The sequence below is a fragment of the Emydura macquarii genome, unplaced genomic scaffold (assembly GCF_026122565.2).
Source record: "Emydura macquarii macquarii isolate MOO-44397 ecotype Brisbane River unplaced genomic scaffold, CSIRO-AGI_Emac_v2 contig_2292, whole genome shotgun sequence".
In the NCBI taxonomy this organism is placed as follows: Eukaryota; Metazoa; Chordata; order Testudines; family Chelidae; genus Emydura; species Emydura macquarii.
Genome location: NW_027132429.1, coordinates 1,466,660 through 1,483,822, shown reverse-complemented (window position 1 = coordinate 1,483,822; position 17,163 = coordinate 1,466,660). Strand labels below are relative to the sequence as shown.

General features: G+C 61.3%; 1 protein-coding gene across 1 annotated transcript in view; it reads left to right on the top strand.

Annotated features, from left to right (window-relative positions):
* Positions 1–7,472: 7,472 nt before the first annotated feature.
* MAST1 (microtubule associated serine/threonine kinase 1) overlaps positions 7,473–17,163 on the top strand; it is a 37,845-nt gene continuing 28,154 nt past the window's right edge. The window contains exons 1-2 of the mRNA XM_067560475.1: positions 7,473–7,845; positions 16,271–16,302. Coding sequence (XP_067416576.1) covers positions 7,807–7,845; positions 16,271–16,302 — 71 coding nt within the window. The 5' untranslated portion in view covers positions 7,473–7,806. The remainder of the gene's footprint in view (positions 7,846–16,270; positions 16,303–17,163) is intronic.

The window sequence follows — 17,163 nt, the reverse complement described above, 5'->3', positions numbered from 1 at the left end:
GGGGGCTGCCAGGGGGCATCCAAAGCCACTGGCCCTCCAGGGGCTGGCGGAAGCTGGGATTGTCCAACCAGACCGTGGTCCTGCAGCAGGGCATGTGGCCTTCCTCTTCCTCTCCCTTGGGCTGGAAAAGGCCCCTCTGCCTCGGGGACTGTGTGGGGGGGGGCCGGGCCACATCTCCTGGAAAGGAGGTTGTTGCTGGGGTGGGGGGAAGTTCTTAAGGCCCTTACTCAAGGTTTACTCAGTGTTTCCTCAAGGTTTACTCAGCCTGTATTCAAGGACTGATCCTGCCAGACTTATTTGCAGAGTAGGGTCTACTCACCTTGAGTGGGGGAGTATGTGCCCCCTCAGGGCTTACTCAGTCTTTACTCTGGGTTTACTAACTCCTTACTGGGGGGACAGATTCCCCCCCCTGCAACTTGCCTCTGGAGTAGGTCACAGGTCAGTATGAGGAAAGGTCTCAGGATCTGGCCCTCTAACACCCTCATGGTTTATTCACTCAGGCAACCTCCCAGGGAAGTCAATGGGACCCAAACGCTGGTCAATTTACTCAGGAGTTACTCAGCCGAGATTCGAGGTTTATGAATAGGTTTGAGGTTTGGTACAGGAGTGTGGGTGTGGGGGGTGAGGGTCTGTGGCCTGCGCTGTGCAGGAGGTCAGAGTAGCTGATCGGACTGGTTCCTTCTGACCTTGGAGTCTATGAGACCCTTTTGGAGGTAAAACTGCTGTTTGCTGCGAGTTTGGCTGAGTAAAGGATTGAGGCGATGCTGAGTTATGACGACAGGATTTGTCCCCTTTCCTCTCCACCCAGGAGTTCTGCCTTTATAAAGACTAAGTAAGCCCAGTGTAAGGGCTGAGTAAATGCAGAGTAAAGGCCAAGTAGGGAGTGAGTACACCTGGAGTAAGGGCTGAGTAAATCCCTAGTAGGTCTGGCAGGTTTTGGCCCCAGTTGCACACGAGGTGAACTGGCTTCAGTCGCAACCAGGCAGCAGCTGCTCCTGGCTGAGGGGCGCAGGCTGGGATGGGTCACGCGGGGCTGAATTCTGGCCCCAGCGTGGCAGGTGCCCCTCACCCAGGCTGCAGGCACTGAGCGGAGAGAGCGCTAAAGGGGAAAGCAGGGTCAGATGCAAATCAAGGCTCTGGGGAGTGCGCTGATTGGTCCAGAGGAGGGGGTGTGGAGGGGGGTCGGCTCACCAGCCATCCAGTCTCTGCCTGGCATTGACGCGCTTTCTGTCTGGCGTGGCCCAATCAGGGGTTCTGGCCCAGGAGATGTTCTGGGACATGTGCAAGACAGACGGGGTTTTAAATAGCCGGGCAGGCCAGAGCGCTGTGAGCTGGTTAGCTAAGTCCTAGCTCCTTTGGCTTCCCCGCACCCCTGCTGGCAGGAGGGGGCCTGGCCCCAGTTGGGGGGGCTGGGATCAAGACCCAGTGAAGCCAGCAGGGGTCAGGGTCTTGTCCTCAGCATTTAGTCCCATGGTAGCATTTAGCGACTCCCCTGCCCTGCCTCCCTCCCCGGTCAGGGACCCATCATGCCGGGTGCGGCACAGATGCAGAATGAGAGATAGGCCCTGACCCAAAGAATGCCCAGGCTAAGTAGGCAAAGGCTGGGTGGGGAAACTGAGGCACTGAGAAGGGGGAAACTGAGGCACGGTGAGGGGAAGAGCCTTGTCCAAGGTCAGAGGCAGAGCTGGGACTAGAACTCAGTTGTCCTGACCCCTAAGCTCTAGCCATTAAAACCCACCACCCTCCCAGAGCTGGGGATGGAACCCAGGAGTCCTGACTGAAACACATCCGCCATCTCTCCCCCCCGCCTCCTCCGAGCAACCCAGGACAATGTCTCTTGCCACCAAGCTGAACTGGGGCAGGGGACCAGGCTCTGGACTAGGAGTCTGGTTTCCTGGGCAATAATCCCAGGCTCTAGAAGGCGAGTGTGGGCTAGTGGTTAGAGGACGGTGACTCGGAACCAGGACACCCGGGTTCTGTTCTGAGCTGTGCATAGGGAGTGAGACCTAGAGGTTAGAGCAGGTGGGACTGCAATGGGCGTCGGGACGCCTGGTGGTATTGCCAGCTCTGGCAGGGGAGTGGTGTCTACTGGTTAGAGCAGGGGGCTGGGAGCCAGGACTCCTGGGTCCTGTTACCAGCTCTGGGCAAGGGTGTGGCTAAAGCTAAATCTTGACCCGGGCCCACGTCTCCAAGGGAGGCAGCCCGTGGCTTTTCTGGGGGGCCCTGGCTGTGGAGCGCTGCTGCCACCTAGAGGACTGCGTGGGCTGGCGGATGTGGGGCACAGCACCCATGGGGAGCGTGGCATGTCCCACACACGCCACAGTGGAACAGCTCAGGGCAGCTCAGGGGACATGGCCCCAGCCCCTGGGAATGGGCCGGGCATGCCCCGGGCTGGAGGGAGCCGCATCCCCCTGCTTGTGGTCAGGTTAAATAGACCTCCGGTGTTCGAAGGGCAGGGGAGGGGGCCCAAGAATACATGGGGCTGGGAGTCAGGACTCCTGGGGTCTGTGCTGAGTGGAAAGGGGGGAGTCAGGACTCCTGGATTCAATTACCAAATCTGATAAGGGAGTGGAGTACAATGGTTAGAGCAGGTGGGGCTGGGATGCAGGGACTCCTGGCTTCTAGCCTGGGCTGTGGGAGGGAAGCGGGCTCTAGAGGTGAGGGCAGATGAACACAAAACCAGGTTTCCCGGGTTCTCTTTCAGGCTGTGTCTCGGGCCCTTTGCTCTGTGCCTCAGTTTCCCCCAGTGGGATCCACAGCTGGGCAGGGCACGCAAAGTGCAGGGCGTTACCAGGCCTTTGCCGACGCCCCTTGGGAGTGGGGTGGGGACTGCGACACCCTTCTGTCCTCCGTACCCACAGGCAGAGTCACCGCCCTGACCTCAGGGCGTCTGGCAGGGACCCGGCCTCCCCTGAGCACCGGATGGGATTAGCAGGTAGGGATTAGGCTGCTGCGGTGTGGAGGGAATTAGACCGGCTCTGCCATCTGTCTGGGCCCGACCCCGGTGGGCAGGGGGCCAAGGCGAGCGCTGGCCCTGGGGGGGGCTCTGGATTGTCAGCGGACAGGCAAAAGCTGGGTTCCTGGCCCGCCTTCACCCACCGGCGACCCAGCGGAGCGGGGCACGACTGGACGCCCAGCCCCTCCCCTCCCACAATAGAACCCAGGCGTCCTGCCTCCCAGCACCTCCCCCCTCCGCTGGGCCCGGGTTCCCCAGGCTGCAGTGCAGGGACTGGCCGCTAGAGAGCAACAGAGCCACGCGGCGTTTCTGTGGGGCACACCGATATTCCACGCCACCCCGGGCCGGGCACCCAGCGCGGGTGTGTGTGTGTGTGTGTGTGTGTGTGTGGTGGTGGTGGTGGTGGTGGTGGGGAGGTTCGGGCTGTTCGAAGCCCCGGGCCCGGAAACACAGCCCGGGGGGAGGCGGGGGAGGAGGGGGTGTTTCTGCCCGGGCGGGGTGAGAGAACCCAGGCGTCCGGCTCCCGGCGTGCAAGGATCGCTCCGCTCCAGCACCGCGGACAGCGCCCGGGTCGGGGCCCGCGATGTCCCGCCGCCGCCTCGGGCGGCATCTCTCCCCCGGCAGCGAGGGGGCGGGTCACCCTCCTCTGCCCCCATCGCCACCCCACGGAGAGCTCGGAGCTCGGCTCCTGCACCCCAGCCCCGGGCACCCCGCAGGGCCAGGCGCCCTCCCCCAGCCAGCCCAGCCGCTGCCCGCTCCGGGGTGGGACACGCACCACCCAGACACGCCGGGCGTGTGTGCCACGCTCAGCCCCGCCACGCTCACCCCCGCCATGCTCAGCCCCGCCACACTCGCCCACACTCGCCCCCGCTGTCACACAGTCACAGGGTCTGTAACCAGCTTTCTGGCAGTGACGCCCTCAGTGGGCCGTGCCCCATGGCTCCACAGGGGCAGGCCCGTGGCCTCCAAGACTCTGAGACGGGGCCTTTGGCACCAAGGACCCACATCTGTCTCCATGGCTCCCTGTACACCAGCCACTAGCACACCCCACACACGCTCACTCATCACCCACCAGTGCACACACAGACATACACACACACACACACACAGAGATATACACAAACACACAGAGACAGTCAGACACACACAGAGCCACACACACACGCTCCCCACACACAGACATTTGCCCCCAGCCCCTCCCCACCCCCTCAGCCCACATTCACCCTGCACAAACACACCCAGGGCTGCCCTTCCCCCCCTCAGCCTGGCACCTCCTGCCCCTAGGCCGGCCCAGCCCCGCGATCGATTCCCTTTAACCGCCCCATTAGGCCGCGGCTCGCCCTGGCTGCCCACCAAGTGCAATTACGGCGCTGGCAGAACCCATCGATTGGACGCTCCCTGGCCGGCCGGGCTAGGGCCAGAGCAGATGGGGGCTGGGCCCCACGAACCGCCCTGGAGACCAGCCGCCCCCCCCCAACCACCCCCCCAACAGCCGCCTTCTCCAATCGCCATGGAGACCAGAGCCACCCGTGTGCGAGTCTCCCCAGAAACCAGGCCCCTGGGCTCACGGGTCGCCTTGGCGACGAGGCCCGTGGTCTCCAGTCCCCCTGGCAGCCAGCGACCCACCTTTGCAAATCCCCCTGAGCTACGAAAACCACGGGGGGGTCGTGAATGGGCCCCAGGGGTCCGGCCTTCATTGTACCCCTCCTCGGAAATGCAGCAACTCCCTCCGGCCCTGGGGCTTAGGGGTCAGTGCTGACGGCCAGGGGAGAGTGCCCCCTACTGACCCCCACCCCCCATTTCTTCCAGCACAGCACCCCCTAGCCCTGCACTGGGGTCAGCGCTGCCTGCCAGAGGAGAGCACCCCCCATTGACCCCCACCCCGCTCCCTCCAGCCCAGCCCCATCTGCAGTGTGCTTAGTGACTTCAGAGCATGGGGGGTGGGAGGGACAGGTCAGAGCCAGCCCCCCCCCCACACTGAGCATAGCCCCACTCCCCAGAAGCACCCGTCCCCACCCCGGGGCCATGAGCCAAGCGGCCTCCCGTCAAGCAGCCCCCACCACACGGCTCCGGCCTTTAATAATACATCCCATCGCCCGCATGAATATTTCATCCCAGCTAATATCCCTGACATGGCCAGGGCCGCGGCTCCATCGGCTCCGGGATGGGAGGCTTGATTTTTCTAGGCCGCAGAGGAAGTTTGGGGAGGGAGGGGGATGGGGAAGAAAAGGGGTGGGGGGGGGATGTGTCCCCCTCCCCCACAGAAACTGACCCCTCTGGGCATCCCCAGAGCACAAACTCCCCCTGCCAGATACCAAGGACTCACCCCCTTATCCCACCCCCCCATGCATTCCCCAGCCCAGCAGAAATTCCTAGACAAACCCCCTGTTGTGGGGGGGGGGGTTTGCAGCTCTCCTAACAGCAACGACACCAGCCCCCCCCCACCGCCCCCCCGCGACCAGACACGGACTGATCAATAATGCATCCGGCTCTTACCATATGTCAGGACTGGCGGGGGAGGGGAGAGACGGGCAGACGCGGGGCGGGGGGGGGGGGGTCGCGGCAAAGGGAGAAGGGGAGGCCCCGGGGGGAGGGGATGGGGAAGGGAGGAAGGCTGCAGGAGGGAGGAAGAGGAGGCCATCCCAGGGAAAGGAGGGGCCTAGAGGCAGGGGAGGAGGAGGAAGCCAGAATGGGGGGGGGGGGCTGCAGAGGAAGGGGGGCAGAGAAGGGGAGGGAGGAAGCGCCAGGCCCAGGCTCACCCCCCCCCCGTGTTGGTTCCCCCCCCACACACACACAGTTCCCCACGCTCAGGGCACCGGGTGTGGCGGGAAAGGGTTAACAATTCATCCTGCTCTTCATCCCCAAGCAATTAGGTTTGGGAGGAGACAGACCTGGCTCCCCTCCCCCCCAGAGCTTCCTGGGTTCCTATGGGGACCAGTCCTGGCCCAGGGGCTGTGGGGAGGAAGTGGCTGGGAGCCCAGGCCTCCGGAGTTCTATTCCCAGTACCACCACTGATTCCATGGGGGAGCCACTTAAATCGCTCTGTGCCTCAGTTTCCCTTTCTGCAGAGCAAGGCTAATAACTCTTCCTTTGTCTACATGGATTATTGAACTGTTTGGGGAGGAATTGTCTCTCCTGGGGGGGGGCTGATCTCAGCCACAGTGGGGCCCCCACAGCGATGGAAAACTCCACAATACAAATAACTATAACCCTGGGGTCATCGAGCCCTGCTGGGCCCTAGATGATCCAGGCGCTAAAACACCCAGACTGCTGTCTACACTAGTGTTTGCAACGGTGTAGAGGGAGGGATACAGGCCTGCGTCAGCCTGGGAGAGAGAGGGGTTGCCAGCGTGGGAGGTGGGGGGGATGGAGACAGGGCCAGAGTTAAGGGGACTCTAGGGACGTGGGGGGCTCTGTCTCTGGCCTCTCCCCCTGCTATGACACCCCATCTCGGAGTGATCCCGGACACCAGAGTGAGGGGATGCTCAGGGGCTTCCTCTTGCCTCTTCCCCCCTTAAAGTGGGGGAGTGGCAAGAATGATGGGACCCGCCGGGACTGGGGAGAGAGAGCAGAGGAGGAGGTGTAGGGCAGGGACCAGAACCCCCCACTGGCTGGAGAGTCTGGGGAGGGGACCCCCCCCGTGGCAGAGACGGGGCACCCCCTAAATGCAGGACTCCTGGAAGCTCATGGGGATTCTCATGGGGTGCCCAGCATTCCTAGACCTCTAGTTATTGGGGACCCCCGTGCGGCTCCAGGGGTGCAGCGGAACTCCCCCCTCCACTACAGCTCCCACGCCCAATAAAGGGTCCCCTTTTTACCTGATGTAGCCTCCCTCATCCCCCTCTCTGCCCCCCAGCACAGACCGCCTCCCCGTAATGGAGGGGCTGAGGGCTGAATGGGCCACCGTGGAGACCCAGGCTGGGGTGAGTGGGGCACAGGGGTGGGTGGGGCTGGGACATGGTGAAGGATAGGATGGTGGGGGGAGAGTGGGTGATGGTGGGGGGCATGTGGGTTTGGGGGGCGGTGGGGAGCGCACTTGGGCAGTGCCTGTGATGGTGACACGGGGGGGGGCGGTGAGGGATGAGGTCACATAAGTGGGGTGGGGCACATGGGGGGCAGTGGATGGTGGGGGAACATAGGGGGTGGGGGCAGTGGGTGATGGGGCAGGAGGGCGGTGGGGGGCACAATGGAGGCCTGGGGGGTAGTGGGGGGGCTCAGAGGATTCGGGCCCGGGGGCCTACAGGGCTGCGGGGCTGGAAGGGTTAAAGCCGCGGCCGGGGCGGGGGGAGGGGGTCCCGCGGTTGCCGCAGGAGCGGGGAGCCAGGCGGACCAGGTCCCCCCCCCCCCTATTCCCGGTGGGGCCGCGGGCTGGCGGGGCCGAGCCGCCCAGCCGGGATCTCGCCCCCCCGCCGCGCCGGAGCGGAGCCGGCGGCGCGCAGAGCCAGCTGCATCCCCGGAGGGGGGAGGGCCCGGGACCCCCCCAGATAAAGCGGGGGCGGCGGGGGGGGGGGGGGCGGCGGCCGGGAGGCGGCGGCTGGCGATGGCGGGGAGAGAATCCAGCGCGCAACGGAGCTGATCCCCGCGGGGGCTGCCGCGGCGTCTCGCCGGGGCTCGGAGCCGCCGGGGGGGGCGGAGAGCCCCAGGCGGGGCGGGGGGGGTGCACCCACCTGAGCGGCCCCGCCCTGCCCCAGACGCCCCCCCCCCCGCCCCCGCGCTGGGCATCACCCTGCTGGGTGCCAAGTTCGGCGGCTGGAGACGCGAGTGGAGGATTCTCGCTCCCCCCCCCCAACCACCCCCCCCCCGCCTCGGCTCCATCGCTGGCTGGGGGCGGCTGGGCCCGCTGGGGGGAGATGGACGATTCCGGGATCATCCGCAGACGACGACTCCAGGTAAGGGGTGGGGGGGTGGGGGGCGCAGGGACCAGGCGCCTGGCATGGATCTGGGGAGGGGGGGGGCGGGCTGTGGGTGTCTGGCCCCCTCCCCTGCTGGCTCACGGACAGGGCAGCCCTGGCAGCATCCAGGGGCCCCTCCCGGCTGCTGGAGACACCCTGCAGCACGGCCACATGGGTCTGGCTGGGTGCCCAGCGCTATAAGGATGCCCCCTCCCATAGATGCCCTCCCCACCCCTGCTAGGATGGGGACATGGGCCCTGGGGCCACTCTTGGTGGGCATACCCAGGGAGAGGGGGCTGTTTGGAGGCGCCCCTTCCTGTGGCGGGATGCTGCAGTACCTGGGTCTCCCTCCATCCCATTTTCCAGGAGAACCCCACTTTGAGAGACAACCCCCCCCCCATCCGAGGCCCCCTGGGAAGTTTGCAGGGGGCACAGGGGCTGCGGAGCAGTGGGTGGGCGCTGGGGGACGTGGGGGATTATCCGGCATGAATTGGACGCTGTAGGGAGGCCTGCAGGAGGCTGACGGAGGAGGAAAACAATGGGGCGTGGAAGGGTCAAAGGAGGGGGGTGCAGCCGATCTGAGCTCCCCACTGCGCCTGTGGGTGCCCGGGCGGAGCGGGCTATCTGGGGTGGGCCGCCATGGGTGATGCTGTGATGCCTACCCAGGCAAGGTGCTACCTGCCTGCCACCCGCGGGTGAGGGGGGTCCACTCTGCCGCTGGGGTTTGGGGTCTGACGTCAGGCCGGGCGGGAGTGAGGGGTGTTGGCACAGAGCGGCCTGATGGCAACATGTGCAAATGGTCTATGCCTGGCTACCCAGAGGGAAATGGCGGACTAGTGGTTAGAGCTGGGGGGTGGGGTGCAGGGAGGAGGGTTGGCAGTCAGGATCCCTGAGTTCTTTCCCCATATCTGCCACTGACTCTGTCTGTGTGACCTTTCCCCTTCTCCATGCCTCAGTTTCCCCCTCCTTACATTGGGGATAATGACCCTGGAAGCGGGGGAGAGCTGGGCGGGGCCAGCACAGCCCTTGTCTGTTGTTATATAAATGAGGGGGACAGGGGGAGGGGAGGGGTTACCAGGCAGTCCCCCTGCCCCCCTGCCCAGTGTGCGACATCAGGATCCTACCTTCCCTGCTAGCACCTGTGATGGAAACCTCCCTCTCCCCACGGGGCTCACGGGGCCCTGGGGACCAGACGGGCAGCTCGGGCAAGACTGTAAACATGTTTGTTTCATTTCAGTACCTGTGGATCCTGCACTGGGCTGGGCTGGGTTGTTACCATGCAGTGGGGATCAGAACCACTGACCCAGTTGGGCCCTGTAAAGGCCCTCCGCAGTCAGGGGTGCGAGCCCAGAGCTCCCGGCCCAATTCCAGGGTGTGTGTGGGGGGGTCACTCCAGATCCCCAAAATCCCTTCCCCACTCTGCAGTTGTAATCAGAGCTGCTATTCTCCACTGTTACAACAACCCCACGCCTGCCCCACGTTAGGCCCCCTCTTCGCATTCCCCAGGCCATGTCTCGTCCCCTAGTGCAATCCAGGGCAGCCTCGGGGCTGCTCTAACGTCTTCCCCTGGCTGCAGGGGGGCAGAGAATAGCCAGAGCAGTGTACTCTGGCCATTTCCCTGCCACGGGTGCTGGGGGCCGGGCAGATGCAGGGCTGCCAGCTGGAGACGCGCCCCCTGCTCAGGGATGATCCTCGTGTGGAGGGGGGTGGGGGGGATTCCCTCCATTTTCAGACTCTTTGGGCTGCCGGAGCGCCCGAGAGGGTCCTGAGTGTAAATGAGAGGCCTAGAGAGAGAGGTGGCTGCAGAGACATGGGGGACAACACCCACCTACCCCCCACTGGGGGACTGTTTCTGGAATCCGCCCAGCCCTCAGAACGACCACCCTGCCCCACCCAGCTGTGGACCGTGCCCATCCCTGTCACCGGCGGGTCAGACATCTAAGCCTCATCCAGCACCAGAAACCACATCTGCAGTGACATGAGCCCACAACCAGGAGGTGAACGGCAGGGGCCATTATTTCCCCTTACCCGGGGACTACAATCCCCAGAATCCTCTGGGCTGAAACTGACCTGCAGGACTCAGGGCCACTTGTGCCTCCAGGAGAGGGGAAGATAAAAGACAACCCCCTTGCATGGAGGCTTCTGCCATTTCCTCCCTGGCACATTCAGGCCCAGACATGTCCAAAAGTGGATGCTGGTTTAGGGGGGTGTCTCGATAGTTTCTGGGGGCCCCAGTCTGAGCCCTGTCCCTCCCTCCCAGAAGGGCTGAGTGGCCACAGCTTTGGATTGGAGGGGCGAAAACCCTCTGAAATCAGGTTCTCCCCCCAAAACAGAGCCAGCCCTATCAGTGGCTCCTTTGGAGATTGTTAGTGATGCTGATAATTATTTATAGCTATTAAGATCTAGCCCAGGAGCCCCAGGCAAGGACTAGGGCCTCACAGCGCTACGTGCAGGGCAAACAAGTGACAAACGAAGCATGGGATTGCTAGGCAGAATCAGAGGAAGGTGTGAGAACTCTGCAGCAAGGGGATGATCCGCCCCGCGAAGGTCTCCTCCTGACCACTAATTGCTTTAAGCCCTGAAGCATGATGATGACTACCCTTCCTAAAATTGTTACTGTTAATTATGATCATTTTGCTCCTGCACAATCATGTGGCCCTGCTGGATTTTGTTAAAATCTCCCTTCATAACGCATTCCCTCCGGCCATTTCCTCCCCCCCTCAATCAGTTTACTTTGCTTTTCTCTCTGGGCCTCTTTGTAGTCCAATAATATCTTAACAGGAAGTGAGCAGTTAAAAGAGGCTCCGCCTTTGAGACCAGGGCCCTGCCCTGCTAACAATCTGGGGAAACTGAGGCGTGGAGAGGCAAAGTGCCTTGCCTAAGGCAGTCCGTGGCGAAGCTGGGAACTGAACCCAGGTGTCCCAGCCTTGAGCACCAATTGTCTTTATCCGCCTCCAAACTCTCACCGCGCGAGGCGGAGCTGCACCGACCAGACGTGGGAGGTTGGAAATTTGGATCCACATTATTCAATGTATTATGGTAGCGCCCAGGAGCCCCAGTCATAGCCCAGGAGCCAAGGCCCATTGTGCCAGGTGCTGTACAAACACAGAGCAAACAGGCAGGCCCTGCCCCAGAGAGCTTCCGATCCAAGTATAAGACAAAGGAGAGCAGGTGGTTGCAGACAGACAGGGGAGCCCACCGAGAAAAGGATGCTCAGTTTTGCACCCGGGTGGCAGATCCTGCAGGCTGGGCCGAGGCAGGGTTGGATTTCTACGCCCGCCTGCCTTCTGCTGGAAAGGGGAGGGGCCGGGTTTGGGGCCAGAGATGAGCGGCACCGGAAATGCGCGGCTGTTAATCTGGCGTGACAGGTCTCTTTGGCTCGGTGCCTCCGTCACCTTTTCACAGCAGTGCTAAACTGGGAGGAGGTGGGGGTCTGCTCCTGGTGGACACTCTGGTCCAGGCTGGCAGCAGTGGGTCTGTGCTTTGGGGGGACTCTGAGGGGTCACAGACTAAACAGGGCCTGGCCTCATTTTTCTGGGGGGGAGGTGACACCCCCCCCCCCCAGGAGCTGTGGTTTTGGTGATTTCGAACCCTTGGCATTTTTGCAGGGGAAGGGGGAGACGTTAGCCAGATTGGAGCTGGGCAGAGTCTGGTGGGTCGGCCTCCATACGATCCCCCCAGTTGCGGGAGGGGTTTTCACACCTTTCCTGTGCTAAGACACCCCGCCCCCAGAGGCAGCTGCATTTCAGCACTGGGCGAGGGGTCCCGGTGTAACCAGCCCCCACACCTCACCCCAGAAGTGGCTGCACCTCAGAGGGAATCTCTGAATAAACAGCTGCCACGCCCGACCCCAGCAGATACCTACCTACCTCTCAGCTCCAAATGAGTCATCCCTGGGTATGTGTGTGCACCTAGCGCTTAGCTCTAAGCATGCGTGGGTCTCACTGTGTTCTATATAGGACAGCCATATCATTAGTCCCATTTAATAGATGGGGAAACTGAGGCACGGAGTGGGGGTCAGTTTCATGGCTGGGATGTTAGGGGGGTGGCAGAACACAGAATGCCTGGGCAGGTGGGGGGGGTCCATGGGGATGTCAGGAGGTGTGAGCCCCATTGCTGGTGATTGGGGGGCAATGGGAACCCCATAAGTAGTGGCTTTGGGGGCTGCTGGCTGTTGGTGGCCCAAGCCAGTTGTGTGAAGTTTTGGGGGGGCTACGATTTAATACGTGGATCCCACAGTGGGTGCCGTAGGGGACCTGTGGGTGGTTGTTCAGGGCGTTCGGGGGTCTTGAGGGGGTGTTTGTGGGTGCTGTCTGTTGTGTTTGGAGGCTGCGGGGGGCTGTGCCAGGTATCCTGGGGACGGGGTCGGGGGGGGTGTCGGGTGGGGGCTGTGGGTTGTTGTGCAGGGCGTTGGTGGGGCTGTGGGTATATGCGGACGTTGGGTGCTTGGGGGGCTGTGAGGGGCATTCAGGGAGCTGTGGGGCACAGCATGGGGCAGTTGAACGGGCTTGGGGGGCTGTGTGGCATATTGGGGCAGAGGGGCATTTTAAGGGATTGTGGGGGCCGTGCAGGATGTTGGGGGGCTGTGAGGCATTTGCGGGGGCTGTGTGGCGCTGTGTGGGGCATCGGGGGGCTGGGGCGTTTGAGCAGGTTATGGGTGGCTGTGCAGGGCGCTGGGGGGCTGAGGGGTACTCAGGGTGTCTGGGGGGGCCATGAGGTGCTAGGCAGGGGTATTTGGGGGGTATTATCCCATTGCTGGGAGGTGGGGAATCCGCTGCCAGTGAAGCCCTATCCCCCCCCCCCAGCTGTATCTCCCCCCCGGGGGGGGGAAGGATCAAGTGTGGTGTGTGTGGGGGGGGGGTTCCCTGCAGAGGAAGCCCAGCCCGCCCCCTCCCTGCTCTGGGTTGAAGGGGGAGGGAGGAGTCCGGCCCCCCCCCCCGCCCGAAGTCCTGGGGCTCCCAGCAGGGGGCGCTGTGGGGAGCTGAACTTGGGGGGCGGGGGGAGGCCCATATTTCTGGTAGCGACCAGGGCCCAGCGATGCCCCCCCGCACCCAGGCTGCGGCCTGCCTGTGCCTCCATCCGGCGTGGGGGGGAGTGGGGGGGGGCCTGTCCCTTTAAGGGCCGCGCTCGCCGCTCGCTGCAGGGAGGGAGCCCGCGGGTGCTGCAATGCGACTGGAGGAGCCGCCGGCCTGGCCCCGGGGGCGGGGGGGGGGCGAATTAACCCCTGCGGTGCCACCTGGGGGTGCTGCTGCTGGGCGCCCAGCCCTGGGAGTCAGCATGGGGGTGCGGGTCGGGTGGGGGGAGCGGGACCGTGGAAGGGAGCTGCGGGGGGGTGGTACACCCAGGAGGAATTGTTGTACGCATAGACACAGAGAGATGTTACACACACAGAGACACACACACACACGGAATTGTTCCACACACAGACACAGATAATTGTTACACACACACACACACAGGGGGAATTGTTCCGCACACAGACACACTGAAATATCTGACACACATACAGACACGGAGAATTGTTACATACACACACACATAGGTAATTGTACACACAGAATTGTTCTGCACACAGACACAGAAATATTTGACATACAGACCCACATGGAATTGTTCCGCACACAAATAATTGTTACACACACACAGACACACACACGCACACACAGGAAATTGTTCCGCACACAGACACTGAAATATCTGACACACATACAGACACGGAATTGTTCCACACACAGAGAAATGTTACACACACACACACGGGGTATTGTTCTACACACATAGACACAGATAATTGTTACACAAACAGAGACACACACACACAGGGAATTGTTCTACACACAGACACAGAGAAATATTTGACACACACACGCACACACACACAATTGTTCCACACACAGAGAAATGTTACACACACACACGGGGTATTGTTCTACACACATAGATACACTGAAATATCTGACACACATACAGACATGGAATTGTTCCACACGTGGACACAGATAATTGTTACACAAACACAGAGACACACACACATGGAATTGTTCCACACACACAGACACACTGAAATATCTGATACATACAGACACAGAATTGTTCCACACGCGGACACACATAATTGTTACACACACACACAGAGGGAATTGTACACATGAAATTGTTCTGAGCATAGACACAGAGAAATATTTGACACACACACACGGAATTGTTACACACACAGACACGCTGCACAAGGAGCTGTCACACACACGCTAGGTTGTGTTACACACCTAGGGAAATATTACACACACAGGGAAAGGCTGTACACACACAATTGTAAATATGACCCGCCAAGCATGAGAAAGGACCATATATGGAGAACTGCACACGGAACCAAGGTGTAAGAACACACATGTGCACACGCGTGTGTTCCCACGGACAGGCCCACATGGGGCTGTCACAGAGACTTCTCCCTTCTCCCTGGCGTGCTCTTCACATGTGCACATTGTCGGATAGACACACAGACTGTAAGGTCAGAAAGGACCGTTGTGATCTTCTCGTCTGCCCCCTGCACAACGCAGGCCACAGAACCTCACCCGCCCACTCCTGTAATAGACCCTTAACCTCTGACCCACCCACTGAAGTCGGCAAATCGTGATTTAAAGACTTCAAGGTGCAGAGAATCCACCAGCCAGTGACAGGGCCCCATGCTGCAGAGGAAGGTGAAAAACCTTGTCAGAGATACTTCCACCCTCACACACAGACGAAAATACAGTCACACACACACACACACACACACATTCCCCTGGGCCTGTAGCCCCCCGCCCCCGGGGCAACATGCATTAATATCACCGCTTCCTCTCCTCACCTGCTCTCATCCACACACGTGTTCTCGTGCACCCTCCTTCTCACCCCCCCACTCACCTTCCCCTCGTGTTTACACATCCTCACACCCTCATCCTCACACTCGTTCACACGGGGAAATGCACACCCGCCCTCGTTTTCACTGTCATTTACACACAGGGCACACGACCACACACAAATGTGCACAAGCAGCCTCATTCGCACGCATGCACACACGCAAAGAACACATGCACAGACACACGCACACAGAGCTATTTTCTGTCTCCCTGGGGGGCAGTGTACAGGAAAATGGCCCGGAGTGATTCCATCCTCTCTCCCCGTGTGTCTCTTGCTGAGATTCCCTGGGGGCTGCCACGGCCTCGGGTGGCTGGGCAGAGACGCCCCGGCCCTGCCCTTCCCAGAGCCGCACAAATGACAGGGCTGGCAGCTGGAATTTACACAGGGCGGGTGAATGATTGTGGGGAGGGAGCGTGTTACACAGAGAGGGGGAGAGAGCTGTGCCTTCCATTGGTGGCTCCCAGAGGTTAGTGGGGTTTAGTGTAAAGCAGGCGGCTCTGGGCGTCAGGACTCCTGGGTTCTGTCCCCAGTGCTGGGAGGGGGAGTGTGGTCTAGCAGTTGGGGGGGGGGTGTTGGAAGTCAGGACTCCTGGGTTCTAGCCCAGCTCTGGGATGGGGAGTGGGGCTCAGCAGTGATGGGGAGGGCAATCCGGTGCCGTTGGCCCCGTTATCCCCTTGCAGGTGTGGAGTGGTCTCTGACCACGTTGTAAAGCGTGGCTGTTTTAGAGAGCGGGTTAATTTTTTCCTGGTGGATCTGAGGCTGCGTCCGAGACGCTTGGGCCCAGAGCCTCAAAGGCAAAGATTCCTGGATCCCTCCCAGAATGGGAGCATCCCAGAACGTGTCTTCTGCTGAATCACGCAGTGCAGGGTGCCCCACGAACCACGGTGGCCGGGACACTACAAAGCTCTTCGCTGCGGTGGGCTAATGCAATCAGGGCACTTAGCAGCCAGACGCTCCCCTTCCTTCCCCCCGCCCGCCCGCTGCAGGAATCACAGCTTGGATGGGAGAGTCCAAGGGTGCAGAGTGGGGGGCTCTGCAGGGGGAGCTCTCCCCTCTGTGGTGACCCCAGGTCTACACTAGGGGACGCTGTGCTGCTGCTGCCCTTCAGCTGAGCGGTAACCCCGAGGCCCCGCCTCCACGGCCATCGTCAATCCCGCAGCTCCTTCTGGAGCGTTCTTTGTATAAGCAGCCCTTGTGTGTGCCCCACCCCAGAGGTGGCTGCATCTCAGTGACGGGCGAGGGATCTCTGTATAAACAACCCCCACACCCCACCCTAGAAGTGGCTGCATCTCAGCGCCGGGCGAAGGATCCCTGTGTGAACAGCCGCCACGCCCCACCTCAGAGGTGGCTCCATGCTAGTGCCACGCAAGGGATTCCTATGTGTATGAATGATTAGTCTCGTGACGCCATCACCTTCTCCCGGGGATCCAGGGGGCAAAATCCCCCCTTCCTCCTCTACCCTCCCTTCACCTCAGCTCTGGAGCAGCCCAGGGGCTAACTCCCTGTCCCCCGTCTTGTTTTGCAGAAGGATCTGCCCTTGCAGCGGAAAAGCAGCAGGTGAGATCCCCTTCCCTGTGGTGTTTGTGTGTCCTGGCCCCTGGGGTGGTGACTCACCAAGGAGAGTCTGGCTGGGGCAGAGGGGAGCTACAGCTCAGCCCCATGGCAGGACCCGGTGACGCAGGCTGCGGGCAGGAAAGGAAGGGGTTAATCTGCCCCCCCCCCGCACACTTGGGCCTGGCCCATCCCAGGGCTCCAGAGCGGGTGGGAGTCCCTCTCCTGTGTTTGGGGTGTGGGTGGAGGGTGGGTTCGGGAGGGGGAGGGCGGGGGGGTGAGATCTGGGGATGAGACCCAGCCGTGTGCACAGCAAGCTACACACACAGCCCTGTCACGCACACAGCCATGTGGTCACCCCCAGACCCCCTCCCATGTACAGTCACACACGCGCTATGTGCACAACCAGGCTGGACGCACCCACATCCACACCGAGCAACGCACAACCCCGTACACACCTCACACACATGGACACCCCTGTACACGCATGCACACTCACCGTCATACACAAACACTGTGTTCACAAACACACACACACACAACCCCTCCCCAAGCGACACAGACACACATACATTTCACACACAACAAGATATACAATCAGGTCAACACATGTACAATTGTACACACATATGGACACCCACACACAGAGTCACACGTGTACAGATCATATAGACTCGCATACACACCAAGCTGTACACATTCCTATACCTATATCAACGCACAAGCACTTGTATACCCATCTACACACATATGCACACCACGCACATGCCATATACATCCCAGAGGCACACAGCCACCCCACATATGCACAACCACACACAGGGAGCCACATGTATGCACCATATAACTCCACAACCACAACCACCA